This window comes from Cheilinus undulatus, linkage group 6 (genome assembly GCF_018320785.1).
Source record: "Cheilinus undulatus linkage group 6, ASM1832078v1, whole genome shotgun sequence".
Lineage (NCBI taxonomy): Eukaryota > Metazoa > Chordata > Actinopteri > Labriformes > Labridae > Cheilinus > Cheilinus undulatus.
Window position 1 is genome coordinate 43,663,820 of NC_054870.1, and position 18,379 is coordinate 43,682,198.

An 18,379-nucleotide genomic window follows, 5' to 3' on the forward strand; every position below is an offset into this window, starting at 1 on the left:
GGTGTCTGCCAAACATAATGTCTTGCCTGATGGCCAAAGAGCACCATTTTGGTCTCATTAGACCAGGGGTGTCCAACCTATGGTCCAGGGGCCATTTTTAATTGGCCCGCAGCAAACTCTAAAACAAATGAAAAATGGCCCACATTACAACATGACGCTCGTGCTTGACTGTAAATTTCACCTCTGTTGTCTTATTGACAGACAAGAATATTTTTGTGTCACAATGGGGGCTCACCCGGAAAGGTAACACAAAACTATACTCTTCTATTAATAAGAAAACGCAAAGAAATTATAGTATGTGAAAATGTTATGGATCAACTACCATGGTAATTCTGTAAACAAACATTTTGGCATGACAATAAATTGATGTGCATGTTTTTGTGACTTAAAATCTTTACCTAATTTGGACTTGATTGACTTACTTTGATATCATAAAGGAGAGGCATTTGAAAGTGGCTCCACCATACTTCAGATTTTTTGTATGTGGACCTCAGTGGAAAAAGTTTGGACACCCCTGCATTAGATTGAAGAACTTTCTTCCACTTGACTATGGAGTCTCCCACATGCTTTTAGGTGAACTCAAGTGGAGATTTAATCTGATTTTTCTTCAACAGAGGCTTTCTCTTTGCCACTCTCCCATTCAGAAGTTTCAATGCAAGATGTAGGATGTAAAAACATTCAGTCACCAAGTATTGCACCTTAAAATCAGTCTGCAGACTGTTCCATGCAAAAGGTGTCGGAAACCTAAAAGTGTTCTTCCCAAACTAGCTGAAGAGAGACAGGAAATATGGTGAGAGAGCAGGGGTGGGAATGCACCCAGCAGTGCCAGGACAAGGCTCAGACCCTGTGCCTAGTGTGTCAAGGACCCCCCTTTTGTACATCGGTGCAAAGGTCCAGTTTTATAACCTTGCAAAGCTGACGGGTTAGCCAGATTTAAATTTTCGTCATCAAGGGGATTCATGCAAAGCATTAAGCTCGAAAGTTTGGTCCTGGCCAGAGAACAACCGGACCAATTAGTGTCATTTGAGAAGAACAAAGCAGCCTAACCACTGGGCCATCTGCGCTACATCAGATGTTGTATTGCTTTATGTGACAGACAGACACCTATGCAGTCATCCTATGAAATGTTCTTGAAAGGTTCTGCCCATCATAGACACATCTGTGGGTTTTTCCCCAGATGGATATGAAATAAATCCTGTACAATAGATATATGAATTTCATTACAAGTTTAGATCTGACTGACACAATAATTCAACTTTTCTACCTGCATGTAAACGTACTGACTGATGGCAGAGCCTCCCATCAGCAGTGCCCAACAGTACTCTAGAAGCCTAGCATACATTCAGATACATTCACAAATGCTGGCTATGCAGCAGAAGCACATTTGGGGTTCACTTGCCGATATGCACTTTGACATACTGATCAAACTCCCTAATCTTTCAGACTTACTCTACTGAGCGACAGCAAACATAAGCAAACTGTGAAAATGAGATGGTTAACCTGAAAGCATTTGCTCACACATGATCTGAGTAAAAGGTTTCACAGCGACGCACTAAAAGCTTCTCATAGGTTATTTGCAAATCATTTTGAATATTATGTGAAATTCCCTCTACTGCAAAATTGTGAACTTTCTGCGTTGGCCCATTACACACAGCCCCGATGTTTTCAATATAATTTGCAGTCATGAGAAAATATGGAAAGGTTCAAGGGAGATCAATGCTAATGCAAGGCTATGTAGCTTAGCTAATGAAGCTCAGTTTAAAATCAAATCATTATGTTCTGCTGCTGCCGCCTGCTTCTCTCAGCCTCCGTCTTCCTCTACCTCCTTCTGTTCATGCTCTAAATCTCTCCTGCACTCTCACGCTCACAAGCAGATGCTAGCCCAGGACAGATTCCATATTAATGACTACTGGCTGTTTACTCCAAATGAGCTTCCGTCGACTGATCAATGCAGAATTCCTCTAGGTGCAGAACTCATTAGTCTCAGACTGGGGACAGAAGCTGAAAGAAGGGCTTTTCTTTAAAAGAGGGAAACCCCAGATACAGCTCATATGGTCAGGAATAAAGTGAATGAAGGTGAGGGGAGGTGAAGACTTACCCTCTGGAGCAGGGGAGGTACACAACAGTCTCTGGCCGTGCCATGAGGGGGCGCCCCTCCAAACCTGCAGACAGGGAGAGAGGAAGAAAATCTGGTTATTCCACTCACACACAGGTTTTTGTCTTCTATCATTTCAATTCCCTTAGGAAAAGACTAATAAAAGCCAATGTGGACATTGAACATGTTTTTTTTTTTAGCTAAATGGGGATACATGATATACTTTAATTTTTTAAGAAATGTTTGATACCATTGCTACAAAAATACATTTCATAGACTGAGCACTTTTTTCATCATCAAAATTGCAGACAAAATTTTACACACTGATGCAATTGTGCAAAAACATTGTCAACATTTCTGTTTGTCCAGGTAGTTACAAGTTTCTACAATCAAATTTGTATCAAAATTAAATGAAGTCTAATTCATTTCAGTGATGGTACTATTTTTCATCATTAAAAACAATAAATGACCCAATATGGGGCGTCCAGGCCTATTTTTGGTTGGAACAGCAATCAATATCATTTAATTTTTACTAGGGATAACCTGATCATGTTTTTTGTAGGTGATCTTAGATCACTTATGAGGGAGATCAGATGATCATGGATACAATACTAATCAGGAATTTTGTTTTAATTGAGACTGTATAGATTAATCACATTAATCAAGATTAATTAAGATCCATAATTAGCTCACTGACTGCTTTATTGTCCCTATTAACTTTGTTAAGCCCCTACAGCACCTCCCTGTGGCCACAGTGATGTAAAATCATAGACTGTAGAAAGAATTGGACAAACCCCTTGTGACGTCAGTCGTCTGCTTACAATAGGCAGGCTAAAATGGTTCTTGAAGCCCATTCATGGAGGCTTCCGTATTGAAATCGCGGTCTCAACCGAACTTTGGATCAACCTAACGCCCGCCCACTAAGCGTGACTTCCTGTCAGCCTGCTAGCTAGCATTCCGGTTGACAGAAAGGGAGCCTCTGCCTGCTGAGCTATCTGTCAATCAAATGAGACGCACCAATCAGCTTTCATCCTAAATATAATCCAAATGATCGTGGTACAAAAAAATTCACCCCCCGTACATTGGGAGCACAATAAGACACTAGCTAATGAGACTCGTTTGGTGTTTTGAACCAGGCTGTAAACCAGTTTATTTTGTGTGTCAAAACCGGCTGTTTAACATGTGTGCAGACGGAACTTCCAGTGTTCCTGCAGCCAGCCTCAAGTGGACACTCGCGGTATAGCAATTTTTTGCACTTCCGCATTGGCATCATTTTTTTAGGACTAAAGGTTGCTGCTTGTGTAAAATAAGTCCACCACTGGTCAGCTACTCTTAGTTTAAGACAGTAGAAAAATCCCAAATGAGCCAAAACCAGTTTTGAATGTAAAATTGGGGAATTATAAAATGCGCCAAAAGGATGCCATCAATAGCAATCAACCACAGAATCCTGAGATTAATCACAGTTACAAATGTTAATTGTTTAACAGCCCTAATTCTGATGTATCAGCTGGTCTAACAGTTTGTCAATCTACTTAGCCTGTGGTGTACTGGGACATCCTACTAGTGTAAGTAGTCTAATAAAAAGGAAAAATATATCAACTCAAATACAGTGCAAACAGTGCAAAAAAACAAACAAACAAAAAAAAAAAACAGATTTCACCTCCTAACAAGATATACAATACATAGACAGAGACACATTTGAACGAACCATGTTGTTTAACTTTCACATAATAATTGGTTTTACTCATAAGACCTTCAGCACACCATACGGTGGTGCAGTCATGTGGGGGGGCTTTCGCAGGTCTTGTCCCTTAATACCACTTCCCCCCAGTCCCACTTCACCTACTCTGCAGAACTTCAGCTGTATTTCAGCACTATTGATTCGGTGGGAGAGATAGTTGCATTTTAAGCAACCTGGTTCAAATATGCACAACGCAGTAGAAAGAAATCTGTTCTAAGGAGACTCATTACCAACACCCACTGCTGCTACTTTAAAGTTAAAAACATATTCTAAGAACATAATGGCTTGGGTTTCCTGATTATTTAAAAGGTTCAGTGATGTTGAAATTCATTTAAAATGATGATGCGCCAAAGCATGCATAGCAGTGCACACAAAGACGCACAGATGATAAGGAGGGAAAATGAAATAGACAGACGCTGCTTTTATATAGGAGGTGGTACAGTGCTTTGCATGCGTGAAATATAAACTTTGCAGCATGTTCTGAAGTGACACTGACTATTGATGTACAACATAAGAATGGATTTCACCATTATGAATGGTAGTTTGTGCCCCTCCAGCGCTGACTCTGACAGCTTCTTTTCAGCCAATGTGTACTTCTTCCATCTGTGCCTGAGCCAAGGAAGTGTACCATGCCTGAGCACAGTAATGAGCACTCACACTGGTAGAAGAAAATTAACTGTGGGGCTTGAAAGGGCTTAGGCATTGCCTTGACATCCAACCTACCTCATCCTAGGTGAAAAGTAATTGCCCCCTAAACATAGTACCTTGTTGTGCCACACTTGGTGGCAACAACTGCAAGTAAGCAGTTCAGATAACCGGTAATGAGTCTTTCACATTGCTGTGGAGGGATTTTTGCCCACCCCTTTTTGTGAAATAGTTTTAATTCAGCCACATTAAATGGTTTTTGAGCAATTGTACTGTGCATGGGCCAAGGAAGTGTACCATGCCTGAGCACAGTAATGCGCACTCACACTGGTCAAAGGAACTGGATTTTGTGGCTTGAACATGCTTGGGCATTGCCTTGGGTGAGTTTGCCTTGAGTGGTTCTAACCTCGAGTCAAGGTTGGCGCGACTGTTTCCAAGCACTAGGCCTGCCATTTAAATATATAGTTTTTTCAACATCAACACATTAATACAAACAAGGCAAGACACCATAACAATATATCCTAAAATGTCAATATATTTCCCAGCCCTATGTGGGACACTGCTCTATGTCGTATACATCTCAAGAGTTCTTATTTTCAAGCCTGACTGAGTATTTTCTTACAAAATGGCTTCCTTGTTCCAGTTTCTACAAATGTTTCCCTATGCAGAGTGGAGCCACGCCCAGCGAGAGCACATTAATAGATCTAACTGCAGCTTCCTGGTCATGGAAATACTCCACAATGAGATGACGCATAAAAACCCTCACACAGCCTCACACATCAAAGTACCACAGTATCCTAGCATAAAAAAAACTCTACTTTGGAGGAAAACACCACAGTGGGAGACACAGAAAGAAGGCAGCCAAATGCAGCCTGAATAACAACAATGTGGTTCAGTATGAAATCTGCACTTGTGTCACAGACTGGAGTGAGAGAACCAGGGAGAGAGTGAGCGAGTGAAGGAGGGAGGGAGGAGGGGAGGAGGAACAGTGGAGCAGAGCTTGGGGAAACCCTCGTTTTTTTCTCTCTCTCACCGCTACAGTGTACCATTATCCAAGCAAAGTAGGAGTGCCCATACGCGCCGCATTACAGAGCTCATCACGTTTTCTGCAACCCAGCCTTAAAAGGCAGGAGATTGGCTGTCAGATCTCCTCACACATCGAGCGAATGAGAGAGAGGATGAGATATCAAGCAGGAAAGAAAGAAAGAAAAAGAGCCTGGGGGGGAAAACAGAGCTTCTGATTTAAAGTTTTAGCTATGCTCACATGCACAAACAAAATCTGCTTCCACTGCAGCACAAACATCGCTGTGTGTCTGCTGACTGATCATCATATTTAATAAGTGGTGCATGGATTCAGGGAATATGCGATAATGTGCTTGTGTTTATTAAAGCCTCTGGCAATTTGGATTAAAATAGAAAAATATGCAAATATGATATATAACCTCAGAGTCTCATTACACAACCACAATAATCTTAGTGAAAATAAATATTTTCAACTAAGTTTGAAAAAGAATGTTTGCTGGACTATGGAGGCAATTACTTTACACAGATATGAGCATCTCATTAGGACAATAGTGGACGTGTGCATCTGAGTTGTCTGATTTAAAAAGTAGAAGTCCTACCATCTTAAGATTGTAAGTAAAATCGGTCATTAAATGCTTTGCCATCCATCCATCCACACTGCTTATCCCATTCAGGGGCACAGGGGGGCTGGAGCCAATCCCAGCTTTCATTAAGCGAAAGGCAGCCAGTCCCAGAGCTGACATAGAGAGACAAACAACCAGGCACACTAACACCTACGAGCAATTTAGAGTTACTACTTAACCTAACGAGCATGTTTTTCATCTGTACGAGGAGGCTGGAGTACCTGGAGGAAACCCATGCATGCAAACTCAGAGCACTGTCCAACCGGGACTCAAACCCGGAACCTTTTGCTGTGAGACAACACGACTAACCCCTAGGCCACCGTGCAGCCTGTTTGTTGTCCATAGCAAAGTAAAACGTTACAGTAAATTTAAAATTACTTGCTGCCAAATACTGAGTGAGATGATCATGTATTCTTTTGTTGTATCAGCTGATCAGTGTGCTCCGTTTTGTAGTGCAATGGGATGTCCAATAGTTGACAGTTAAACCCTACAAATGGATCACTAAAGTAAGCTCTGTTCAGCTGCAAACATGTTTTTACTGACTTAGTAGTACAAAAACCTCCCAAAGAACAGTATTTAGCCAATTCAATGGGCTGAAGCAGTGTTTTTTTCGCTACAGATCAAGCAAAAACCTCAGTGCAAACCTTGCAAAAAGCCCCTCCAACACTTGTTATGGTATCTTTAGTTGTACAGTTGTAGTACTCAAGTATAGCACACCTAGACTTGCCTTGAGGTACTCTAGCATGCCTTGGCTCAACATTTGGGAACCAGTGGACTAAACAGTGCAAATAAGTTGAATAATCTCAGAGTATTAACTCAGTTGTATCTGGTGCATATATCATAAGAAATAGGGGTTTAACAGGTCACAGAGGTCACAGTTTCCCTTCTTTTCTTTACTTTTAGCTGAAAGTAGTTTACTAAGCTTACTAAGGTGCATGGTGCATAAAAGTCGCAAACACTCAGCTGATCCATAGCTGAAGAGTTCTGAACTGGTATTAATGTAAGCACAAAAACTGTGCAGCAGGAGCTTCATGGATGGGTTCCATGGCCAAGCAGCTACCTGCATGCCTCACATCACCAAGTCCAATGCCAAGCCTTAGATGGAGTGGTGTAAAGCACATCAACGCTGGACTGTGGAGCAGTGGGACATATTCTGTGGAGTGACGAATCACGCCTTACTGTTTGGCAGTCAGATGGGTGAGTCTGGGTTAGGCGGAGGCCAGGAGAAGGTTACCTGCACTGTGCCGACTGTGAAGTTTGGTGAAAGAGGGATAATGGCATGGGGGTTTGTTTTTTAGGGTTTGGGCTAGGCCCTTCATCTCCAATGAAGGACAATCTCCATCTTGTTACGCTTCCAACTTGGTGGCAACAGTTTTGGGAAGGCCCTTTTCTATTCCAGCATGACTGTGCACAAAGCAAAGACTATAAAGACATGGTTTGATGAGTTTGGTGTGGAAGAACGTGACTGGCCTACACAGAGCCCTGACCTCAACCCTATGGAGCACCTTCCATGAACTGGAACGGAGATTGTGAGCCAGGCTGTCTCGTCCAACATCAGTGCTTGCCCTCGTAAATGCTCTCCAGAATGAATAGGCACATATTTCCACAGAAACACTCCAAAATCTTGTGGAAAGCCTCCCAAGAAGAGTGGAGGCTGTAATAGCTCCTAAAGGTGGACCAACTCCATATTTAAAGTACATGTGTTGAAATACACTGTCATCTCAGTCCCTGTCAGGTGGCTGAATACTTTTGTCCACATAAAGAATGTTCAGTCTTTCCCGTCAGGCGACAGAGTTTCACCAGGTCTTGGCTATCAAACTGACCTCCACATCCAGCAAGTCACTCTGATTCATGACCGTCACTCACTCCGGTTCAACTGCTGTAGTATCAGATTTATGATTATGCAAGCCTTCTCTGACCCTCACCGAGGCAAACCACACCAGCAGAGATTCACACAACTTCTGCTTTATGGCTTCACACTGACGGTTTCAAAGGGGCGAGATAGTGAGCAGCAGTGTGAGTGTGTTAATATGTGTGTGTATTGAGTGAGTGTGTGTGCTGTCACTGCAGACTGACACTTCCTGGATTTGCAGCACTGAGCTCAAGAGAAGCTTAGAGATCTACCCGGCAAAACAGTTCTATTCAAAACACCAGCAAGTGATCGGCTTCAAGAGGCAAGATTACAGCTAAGAAACTAGATTTGATCATTGCTCAGCAGAACAAATATCCTGGCTAACTCCCTAAGACAGACGCTAAGAGAGGAAGCTTAAAATGCAATCACCTCTTCTACTGTACGCCTCATGAGAGCGCCCAGAGACACAGGAAGAGACTTGGGGAGTCCGTGAATCTTGTTTGATAGCCTTGGATCAGATTTTTCTGGTATTTTCATAACTTTTTCTTGACAAAGTTAAAATTAGGTAGTTTCAGTGAGTTTTACAGTATAGCCGATGGCTGTCTGAACTCGCCGGTCAAAACAAACTATGGCAGGCTGAAAATATTTTCCCTGAGAGCGTGCATCGAAGGGACGACCTGTTATCCCAGCATCGATCTGACAAACACAGCCGCCAGTCAAACCCTCCTGACTAAATGTCCCCGCTGTCAATCAGAGAACTCGTCTGCCAATCACATCCCTGCTGATGTCTAATCCAGCTTCTAGTCAGAGCGTCCAAACAAGAGAAGCGCTGCACGTACAAGAAGAGGCGATGCGGACGGGATAAATGTTTAGATTTACACAAACAATGACAGCTACCCACCACTCGCCTCCCTCAGCATTGTTGGGGATTGACATTAATTAGTGATGAGGTGCTAAGCAGCGTGTTGTCAGCTGGATCTCGACGACTGCCTCTGTTTTCCTGGAGGTATTGTCCTCAGGCGTGCAATGCAACACTGACTGCACCACTTAGAGGCTCAGTGAGGGTCCACAGATGGAGGCCGAGCTGAGTCTTCACTGTTTTGATGTTTCCTTCTTCCTAAAGTCCTCAGGGAAAATAAAAACTTCTGGAAACCTTAACTTTCTTTCTTATGTTTATAAACCCAGGTAACAGCGAAGAAGATAAGAATGACTGAAATCTCTCTTTGGAGAGAAACTGCTCCCACTCCCACTGCAGCAGTGATGCAGAACTCTGACAGTGAGTAAGCTAAGAGCTGACAAACGGATCGGATGGCTGCACATTTAGCAAAGTATAGATCCTAAACTAAAGTGGACAGAGCCGGAGGGATCATATCATCCATTTGTGTATGAATCCTCCTTTTATAGATGCCTAAAGTCTGTTGTACTGGCCAAGCATTTCCTAGTGAGCAATCAAACACTATAATAACCTATCTTGGTATCAAGAGGAGGAGCCCTGGAACACCAGTATTGGGTAGTTCTTGTTTTTAGTCACCAACTGCACTATAAGAAAACATCATATTTTACTGTACAAGCCTCCCACGTTGCAAAAGTAGCAACTCAGTATTCAGTACTCTGAGCAAATGTTTATGGGGTAGATTTATAGACAGATACCCAGAACCCTGGTATCAGCTGACTGTCAAAGCAGAAGTAACTGGATCATCACAGGCTACACCCATTTTTACAGGTTTTGGTCTGGGCATCAGAGCTGTGAAAATACAACCCCAACTCTAAAAAAAGTTGGGGCACTGTGTAAAATACAAAAAAAAAAAAAAAAAAAAAAAAAGAAAAACGAATGCAATGATCTGCAAATCTTATAAACCCAGATTTTACTCACAACAGAGCATATACAATTGAAACTGAGACATTTTCAACCTTGCAAAGCAGATGGATTTGGCCGTTTCCCACTGTTTCTCACTGGCGAATCCATCATGCAAAGCTCCTGTCTGAACCTTTTGGGCCTGGTTACAAAGTGACAGGACCAATCAGCAACAAGGTGCAGTACTTTCAGGTGCGGCGGAGTCGTGATTTAAGCAAGCAGCAACAAGAGACTGGTGCAGTTATGGCAGAAGAGATTAGCGTGGATACTGCTAAAGCTTAACTTTTATCAGAACTTGATGACATTTCTTCTTTCAAAGAAGAACAAAGAACAGCAGTGAGTTGTTTTCTTTCCAAAAACAACAAAAGTTGTGTCTAAAGTTGCCATGGTTTGCGTTATGCAGCTCTTTATGGAGTTATTCGGCTACGTCACGTTTTGTTGTTCTGATTGGCCCCTAAAGCTGTGACAGACAGAATGTTCATCCAATCACCCTCCAATTTTTTTTTCAAAGACTGCCCTTTCCCATAGCTGCCTATGAGTGGTTTACCAGATGGATGTGTGAAACAAATCTATCTGGCATGCCAGGTTAAAATATTTTACCATTTCATTAAAAATATCAGCTCATTTTGTATTTGATGGCAGCAACACATCTCAAAAAAAGGAATGGGGCAACAAAAGGTTGGGAAATGATGTAAAACAGCTGGAGGAGCATTTTGCAACTAATTAGGTTAATTGGCAACAGGTCAGGAACATGACTGGGTATAAAAGGAGCATTTTAGAGAGAAAGAGTCTCTCAGAAGTAAAGATGGGGAGAGGTTCACCAATCTGACCAGACTGCACCTAAAAATTGGGAAAAAATTTAATTAAAATGTACAATTACTTTTTTATGTCACCATCTACAGTACCCTTTTAGCGGTATTAAAGGAGCATTTAGAGAGGCAGAGTCCCTCGTTTAAAATGGCCAGAGGCAAAATGGAAAACTGTTCTGTGGTCATCAGAAGGGACATTCTTGCAGACTTAAGAGGAGGGGGACCAATCAGCTTGTTATCAGCACACAGCCCACATATCTGATGGTTTGTTGTTGAATTAGGGCCTATGGCATGGGCAGCTCACACACCTGGAAAGGAACTATCAATGCTGAAAAGTATACCGAGGTTTTAGAGCAACATATGCTCAAATCCAGATATCCTTTTCAGCTAGACAATTCTAAACCACATACCACATCGATCACAACGGCATGACTTCACAGTAGAAGAGCCTGGGTATTGAAGTGGCCTGCCTGTAGTCCAGACCTTTCACATCATAAAATAAAAATCTGGCAAAGAAGACCCAGGACTTTTGAGCTGCTAGAATCCCACATCAGACAGGAATGGGACAACATTCCTCTCCAAAAACTTCCGCAGTTGGTCTCCTCATTTCCCAGATGTTTACAGAAGGTTGCTAAAAGAAGAGGGGATGCAAATTCAAAATGAGGTCATGTTTGTCGCAACATGGTAATGTCTCAGTTTTAACTTCAGCTTTGTTTTATGTTCTGTTGTGAATCAAACACAGGTTCATGAGCTTTACAAATCATTCCGTTTTGATTTACAATTCACACAGCCGCCCAACTTTTTTTGGAACTGGGGCTGTAGTTTCTGACACCGCTACCATGGCTATAGAGAACTCAATGCTGCAGTAGTACTGTGGTGAAATGTGTGTTTATGTGTCCAAATAATAATGCTGATTGCTGTCCCGTGGTTCTAAGCGGAGCCCAAACAGCGATTAGTCTTCTGATCAGATGACATGCTGAGAAGGCGTTTTGGCTAGTCTGGAATAACTGCACAGTCTGCAGAGAGCCATCCAGCACTTCTTGGCTCATTCATTAACTTCAGCTGCTTGAAGCCAGGAGGAAAGATTTCACGGAGATACAACAACACAACGGGCAGGAGCGACCCACGCGCTCTGTCACAGGGCAGCATCACAGACATATGCAGATACGGCGCTGGTGGAGATCCATCTGTGGGGGGACATGAACACGTGAATGCACCTTTGCAGGTGGCATGAGCGTTCATGTGTGTTTGTTCACCCATCTGTTGGCCAGACCGGCTGTCAGCGGTAGTTGAAGAGCAGCACCCCCACGTCCCCTTTTCACTCCCCTCCTCTCCTCCGGCACACAGCCACTGAAACGCTGCCTGAAATATTTAACAGCGAAGCAGCAGTCAATAGCACAGCAACCTTGGAATCAATGTCATACAGCTAAGAGAGAGAGGGAGACGAGGATGGAGGGATGGATGGATGAGCTTGGAGAGAAAGAGGAGTGGAGGAGAAGAAAGGATGGAGGATAAATGGAGGAGCAGCAGGGGAGCGATCGAGATAAATGAAGGCTGGAGTAAAAGTGTGTGAGTCACGAGTGCATTTCTAACCATGTGCTGCATATACTGTACCCTGCAGCAGACAATCCCTCCCCACTGAAACGTGACGCTGTGTGGTGTAGCAGGGATGGTGGCTACAGAGAGAGAAAGAGGGAGAAAGGGAGAAAGAAAGCATCGATGGTAGAGGAGGGAGGGGGGTGGGGGTGGGGGGCTGCTGATTACTGCAGTAAAGGAATCCCTCGTCTAGAAAGGGGGGTTGCCCCTGCCTTCACTCTCCCTCTCTCTCTCCCTCCCTCCCTCCCTCCATCTCCATCTTACTCACGCTGAATCCTGATGAGCCCGTTTTGATCTCAGCTCAAATCTCATCTGCACTGCGCTTTAACTTCCGCTGCATTTCATCAGACCACATATGTGCATTTTCCCTCAATTAAAGTAAAAAAACTCATCAATTTAGAGCCTCGCTTTGCTTGCAGCGGGGAACACACCTAGATGATTAAACAGTACATACAGGGGGAGATGAAATAAATTTAATACACTCAGGAAAATATGAGGCTCCAGAGCTGCAGCACAGGCTGTGCTTTTCATACCGAGCCCGTCCCTGCTCCTCTACAACACAAGGGAAAGTAGCATATTGATCTGCAGTAAGGCTGGACAATATATGGGGGTTTTAAAATTTTGAGATGTACTTTTAAATTAGATATATGGTAGGAAAAAAACTTCACGATCGATAAAGTTTATGTGGATTAAAAGAAAAAATGCGAAAAGAGCCGCTAACAGTGTTTTAATGATCAATACTTACAGGCAAACTCCTGCACACTGTCTAAACTCCTCAGTCCCAAAGTCTGGGTGGGGACCAACGGATTTGTTTGTTTAATATACGCACTGCATGAATATATATTTCACGTTCATCCGGGAAGCCTCCCACACAAAGCATTTGGGAAGGACTTTTCAAAACATTCTCGAAAGGTGATTGAACGAATGTTTGGTGTGTCACATTCCAAGTTCATAAACAGTGGAGCTTGTTGGTGGTTAAAACTCATGCAGAGGCCGGTCAGGAGAAGTGCAAAAACATCTTTGCATAAAGAAGCTTTCAGTGTTGTTGTTTGCTCTTGTTTGGATAAAGAAAGATGGGCCAGTTCTGATCAAACTGCCGCTATAGCTACATCCAAGCTAATTGCTACACTGGTGGCAAGCATTGTATATACCAGCTTACAGTAAAACTAAACCCGGCCTGCAACCATCGCAAACTCATGCCGAAGCAGGTCAGAGAAGAGTGAAAACATCTTTTTTCATCATGAAAAACTTTCAGTGTTGCTCCTTGCTTTTCAATAGTTAAAGAAATGTGTTCCAGTTCTGATGAAATTCCTGCTATGCTATATCTACATCTGAACTAAATGCTACACCGGCAGCAGCCATTGCTACCCTCTCTCTGTACAACTTCACCCCACCTATAGCTACTGCCTCTTTCTCCTGAAATGACACTGATTGGTCAGGTCCGTTTTCAGACATGGAATCTGGCCAATCCATGTGCTTTGCAAGGTTCCATCCTCTGTGGTTTACAGTTGAAGACTTTATTGTTAATGAGTATCACAGGGTTACAATATAGTGTTTAATAGCCATAATGTCAAGAAAACTGTATTTCCTGACAAGGTAACCAGTTGTTTTAGATCGGCACATGCCAAAAGGTTACACTTCTGCTGACGTGGTTGGCTAATACTTTATGGTTGGATGCCATTGACGACATCGCCATGGCTCACTTGGATGTGTGGCTGTCATTCAATTCTTTTAGGATTACTTTTGTAAGATTGAGTCCAACTGAACTGTTTAAATCTTATCGTACATTTACTTTTTGTAGGTGACTGTGATGCACGTTTTGCTCAGACAGTCATTTTAGCTGCAATTTATATGAAAATCACTGTCCATGTTTTTGAATGTGTGTTCAATATCGTGACAGAAACAAATAACTCCTGCCATAAAGTAAACACAACCACCACTAGAGACTGGAAACCAGTCTAGGGGAATTTGGATCATATTTGCACATTAACACCTGACACAGCCTACATACAACTTTATCTTTATATTCTAGATCACAATAGTGCTGAACCATGCTGTTTCTATGAGATGCTATCGTTTCTAACCATTCAGGATTGTTTACATTCAGCTTAAAGATAAATAGCCATTTACCAGGAACTTACTAGCTTCAGTTGCTTGACCGATAAGTCATTCTGGAGCTGACTATCATGGGATTGGATGTTTTCATTGTTTAACAAGCTTATCTTGAGCATCTTTATTGGCCAAATTTGGAAAAGTCGGTGGAAATGGATAAAACCTTACCAGTTTAATCCACTTTTCCAAATGCTGCCCCCTCCTTTTTGGTCAATAATACGACTGAAGATCATTAAGTTTCTGTACTTTTTGCAATCACCAATCACTATACTAATGGAGATTGTACTGTTTTGAGATATATTTCTGAGTATAGATTACTTTTGACAGTCACAATATACAGCAATGATGCAGTTTATGTCCTTTTTTTAGAATTGGAAACAAAAAAATGCAAAGCTTATTACTGTGGAACTGTGAAAACCATTTGTTAGATATACATCATATATCGCCATTCAGCAAAAAAATGTCAAGATACCTATTTGGTCCATATTGCCCAGCCCTCATCTGCAGGAGATTCATCATCCTTAAACAGTTTGATGTTACAACGGTCTTACAAAGACTTTCCATTTCAGGGAATGAAGGAAAAAAAGGGCACATTTGTTCTGTGTAAAAGCCGCAGGAGAGAATCGACACACATCCTTACACAGACAAAGTGCTGCAATATCAATATCTCCACTCTGTGCAGTCGCTTCCCTCTGCCATGTTGAATTCAAGCAGCATAATGACATTCTTGTTCTCATTTCAGTATGTATGTATGTGGGGAAATTTGCAAGATTTATTAAGCTCATTCTCCTCCAGCACAGATTGTTAAGCTTCATAAAAAAGCAGAGAAGAGCGGCTTCATGGGTGGATAGAGAACCCTGATTCAAGTGTTCAGAGAGGAAAAAAACAAAAGAAAGTAGGTTATTTTAAGAGCCCTCTGCAAGTGACAAGACGTGTGATGTCTTATTATGCTAATTTTCTATTTGACTACACAAACATCCTCCGTGTATGCAGCACATCAGTGGATCTCGACCTTTATTTGTATGTAGCCCCACAGCCTTGTCTTATGAACTCAGACACCCCTTCAGCATCACGACCCATCATGCTCCAGAGTCTGGGTGCTGCAGTTTTCACTCAGCATTAAATAAAAAGTAGATGTCTTACTAGTTAAAAAATGTGTAAAAACTGTAATAGTTTGAGCTTTTTGGAATATCTTGATTAGTGAGTAGTGAAGTCAAACCCCTTCTGGGTTTGTTGCTCTTAGCTCTGTTTACATTGATGGACAGCACTTCTTTCAGCTCATGTATTGGTCGGAGGGGCAAAATTGTTTCGAATGCTTTTTTTGTTTTTATTGTGATCTCCTTCTAGTCCAGGGGTGTCCAAACTTTTTCCACTGAGGGCCAGACACACAAAAATATAAGGACCACTTTAATATCCACAAGAACAAGTATATGACATTGATTAATTCAGAAGCATAATGAAGGAGGAGCTGGGATGGGGGAAGGTTGCAAGAGCAGCTTGCAGAGAGAGCAGCTGAGCGTGGCCAAGCAAGAGAAGTTTAAATAAGCTTGCATGAGAGCCAACAACATGTTTAGAGCAAATCAGCTGGCCCTCAGCTGATGAGGGCCGACTGGGGCCAACTGGGGTATTATTGGTGCTGCTATTTGTTGCTGAAATTCATCAGGGAATTTAAAAAAACGAAATATTACTTTGATTGCCAATATTTTTGTACAGTACTGTCTCAGTTTAGTCACAAAAAACACATCAATTAATTCTTCCTGCTGAGATGTTTGTTTACAATATTAGTGTGGTAGCGGCCCAATCAGAATTGGACTGCAGGCCGTATTTGGTCCCCAGGCCATAGTTTGGACAACCCTGTCCTAGTCCAACAGTTAGCCCTGCCAGTCCATGAGGGAAAGAGGAGACAGCCATGTACACTTGGGGCAACTGTGGCTCAGTAGGTGGAGCCAAAGCTCCTTCAGTCACATGTCGATGCGTCTTGGGGCAAGACATTTAGCCCCCCATTGCTCCCATTGCTGCATAAGTAGTGTGTAAAATGTATGGATGCATATGAATGGGATTAGTTAACACTGATGGATTCTCCATGTAGCAGCCAGAGTAGAAAAGTACTTGTCCATTTCCCATTTACTCAGGTAGGCTAGTGTCCCGTTATAAGAGCTGTTTGTGCAGGTTCTCATTCATCCAGGTTATGGTTATCCAAATCTTGTTTCAAAGTTCTGAAGAAGCTTCAGGTTCTGAACTGTAGAGGTGACACATCTTTGAGAACCACAATCAATTCCAGTTGCACTCCTTTGGACCAAAATTAGGGTTGCAAAAGTTGTACCCACAAGAAGCCACGGGCCTTTATTTGGTTCAGAAAGTCAAAAATAAAAGAGCTGAATCAACTCTGGGCTGCATATCTGATTGGAAATCAGTATCAGCTGCACCATAAACTGTTTAAAGTATTGGATGAAGCTTCAATAACCAAATGGATGAAGTCTGAGTGATGTCATCCATTTGATTACTGAAGCTTTTGTACCAGGGGTGGCTCTATTGAAAACACTGTCCCAAACTAAGTCTCAGTTCACCTAGAAAACTGACAAAAGCTTCCCGAAAAATAGCTAGAATGCACTAGCTAGCAGTCATACCAGCCATGCCCTTTATGCATAGCTCATATCCTCCTTAAAAGCAAACCAATGAAGACATGGGTTAAATCCCCTTTCTTGCCTATTCTGATGCTCAGTTAACCTGAAAACCAAAAATCCATTGTAACCTCCCAAAAAAGTGTTTTGAAAAGACAGGACTTTTCAAAAAAATCTTGGAAGGTGCTTGGACAAACAGTCTGTCTGTCACATTCATAATGGGCCAATCAGACAAAATGAGGTAGTCAGCATGCACAGCTCCAGGTATAACCTGAGCTTGATAGACAGTTAATAACTGGTGGGGCTTGTTCGTGGATAAAACTCATTCCGAGGTTGGTCAGGAGAAGCGCAAAAACATTTTATTATCTGAGAGAAGCTTCTGGTGGTGTTTGCTCTTGGTTGAATAAAGAAATGTGGCCCAGATAAGATAAAACTGCCACTGTACTACAGCTACATATGAGCGAATCACTACACCGGTGGCAGCCATTACTATCGGCTTCTGGTACAACTAAACCCTGTCTGTTACCACTGCCTCATTCTCCTCAAACTGTTCGAGTCTGTTTTTAGACTGGAGTTTTCAAGATGGATTTGCCTGATGACAGACATGGAGTCTGGCCAATCCATCTGCTTTGCAAGGTTACTGCTCCCGCTGATCATCTTGACTGAGTCTACATGCCTAAATGTATTGCTGCCATCCGATTGGCTGATTGTGTTATAAAGCAGTTGAACAGGTAAACCTAATGAAGTGGTCAGTGCGTGTATATTTTCATATCCTCTCCTTTTGCTTGCTCTACTCTCCAAAAGCCCTCCCATCTAATGCTTAGAGCTGACTCAGTATACTGTATGGATATATATTCCTCTCTCAAATTGTAAAATCTATTCTCTCAAATTAGTCGAGCTGCTCTGTAATCCCTCCTTGTTCCCACTGGCACTCTTTCCTGGTGTTATCATACTTGGCTTCTATTCTAACCATGGTTGGGATTAAAAAATATGTGGATTGCAGCTTTAGCTGGTTGTTCTGACTGCATCTCAACACAAAATGACTCAGCAGTTTAACAATGTCTACTGTGAACACATCTTTTTTATCTCCAGACACTGCGGGGAAGTTCTGTGGCATAGAATCAGACTGTATGTTGCAGACACCCAATGCTGAAGAAAGAATGAAGTCGCTGACATATTTCATGGCATCCTTCAGGGGGGAGTGAAAACCTATGCCATTTATCTACACAATGACTGCATCCATCTATGAGGTAATGTGTTGTCCTGCACTGCTGCTACACATCAGATAAGCTGGGTGGTCACACAAAGTCACTCATGAAATCATTCATGAATACATGGGATTGCATACACCTCACGCATGTCAATAGAGCTACTACTCTATCTTATTTAAGGCATCACTGCACACTC

At 42.3% G+C, this 18,379-nt stretch overlaps 1 protein-coding gene across 2 annotated transcripts in view; it reads right to left on the bottom strand.

Moving 5' to 3' along the window:
- mcu (mitochondrial calcium uniporter) overlaps window positions 1–18,379 on the bottom strand; it is a 154,755-nt gene that overhangs the window by 16,723 nt on the left and 119,653 nt on the right. For both annotated transcript variants that reach the window (XM_041789271.1, XM_041789270.1), the window contains exon 3: window positions 2,099–2,162. In XM_041789271.1, coding sequence (XP_041645205.1) covers window positions 2,099–2,162 — 64 coding nt within the window. The remainder of the gene's footprint in view (window positions 1–2,098; window positions 2,163–18,379) is intronic.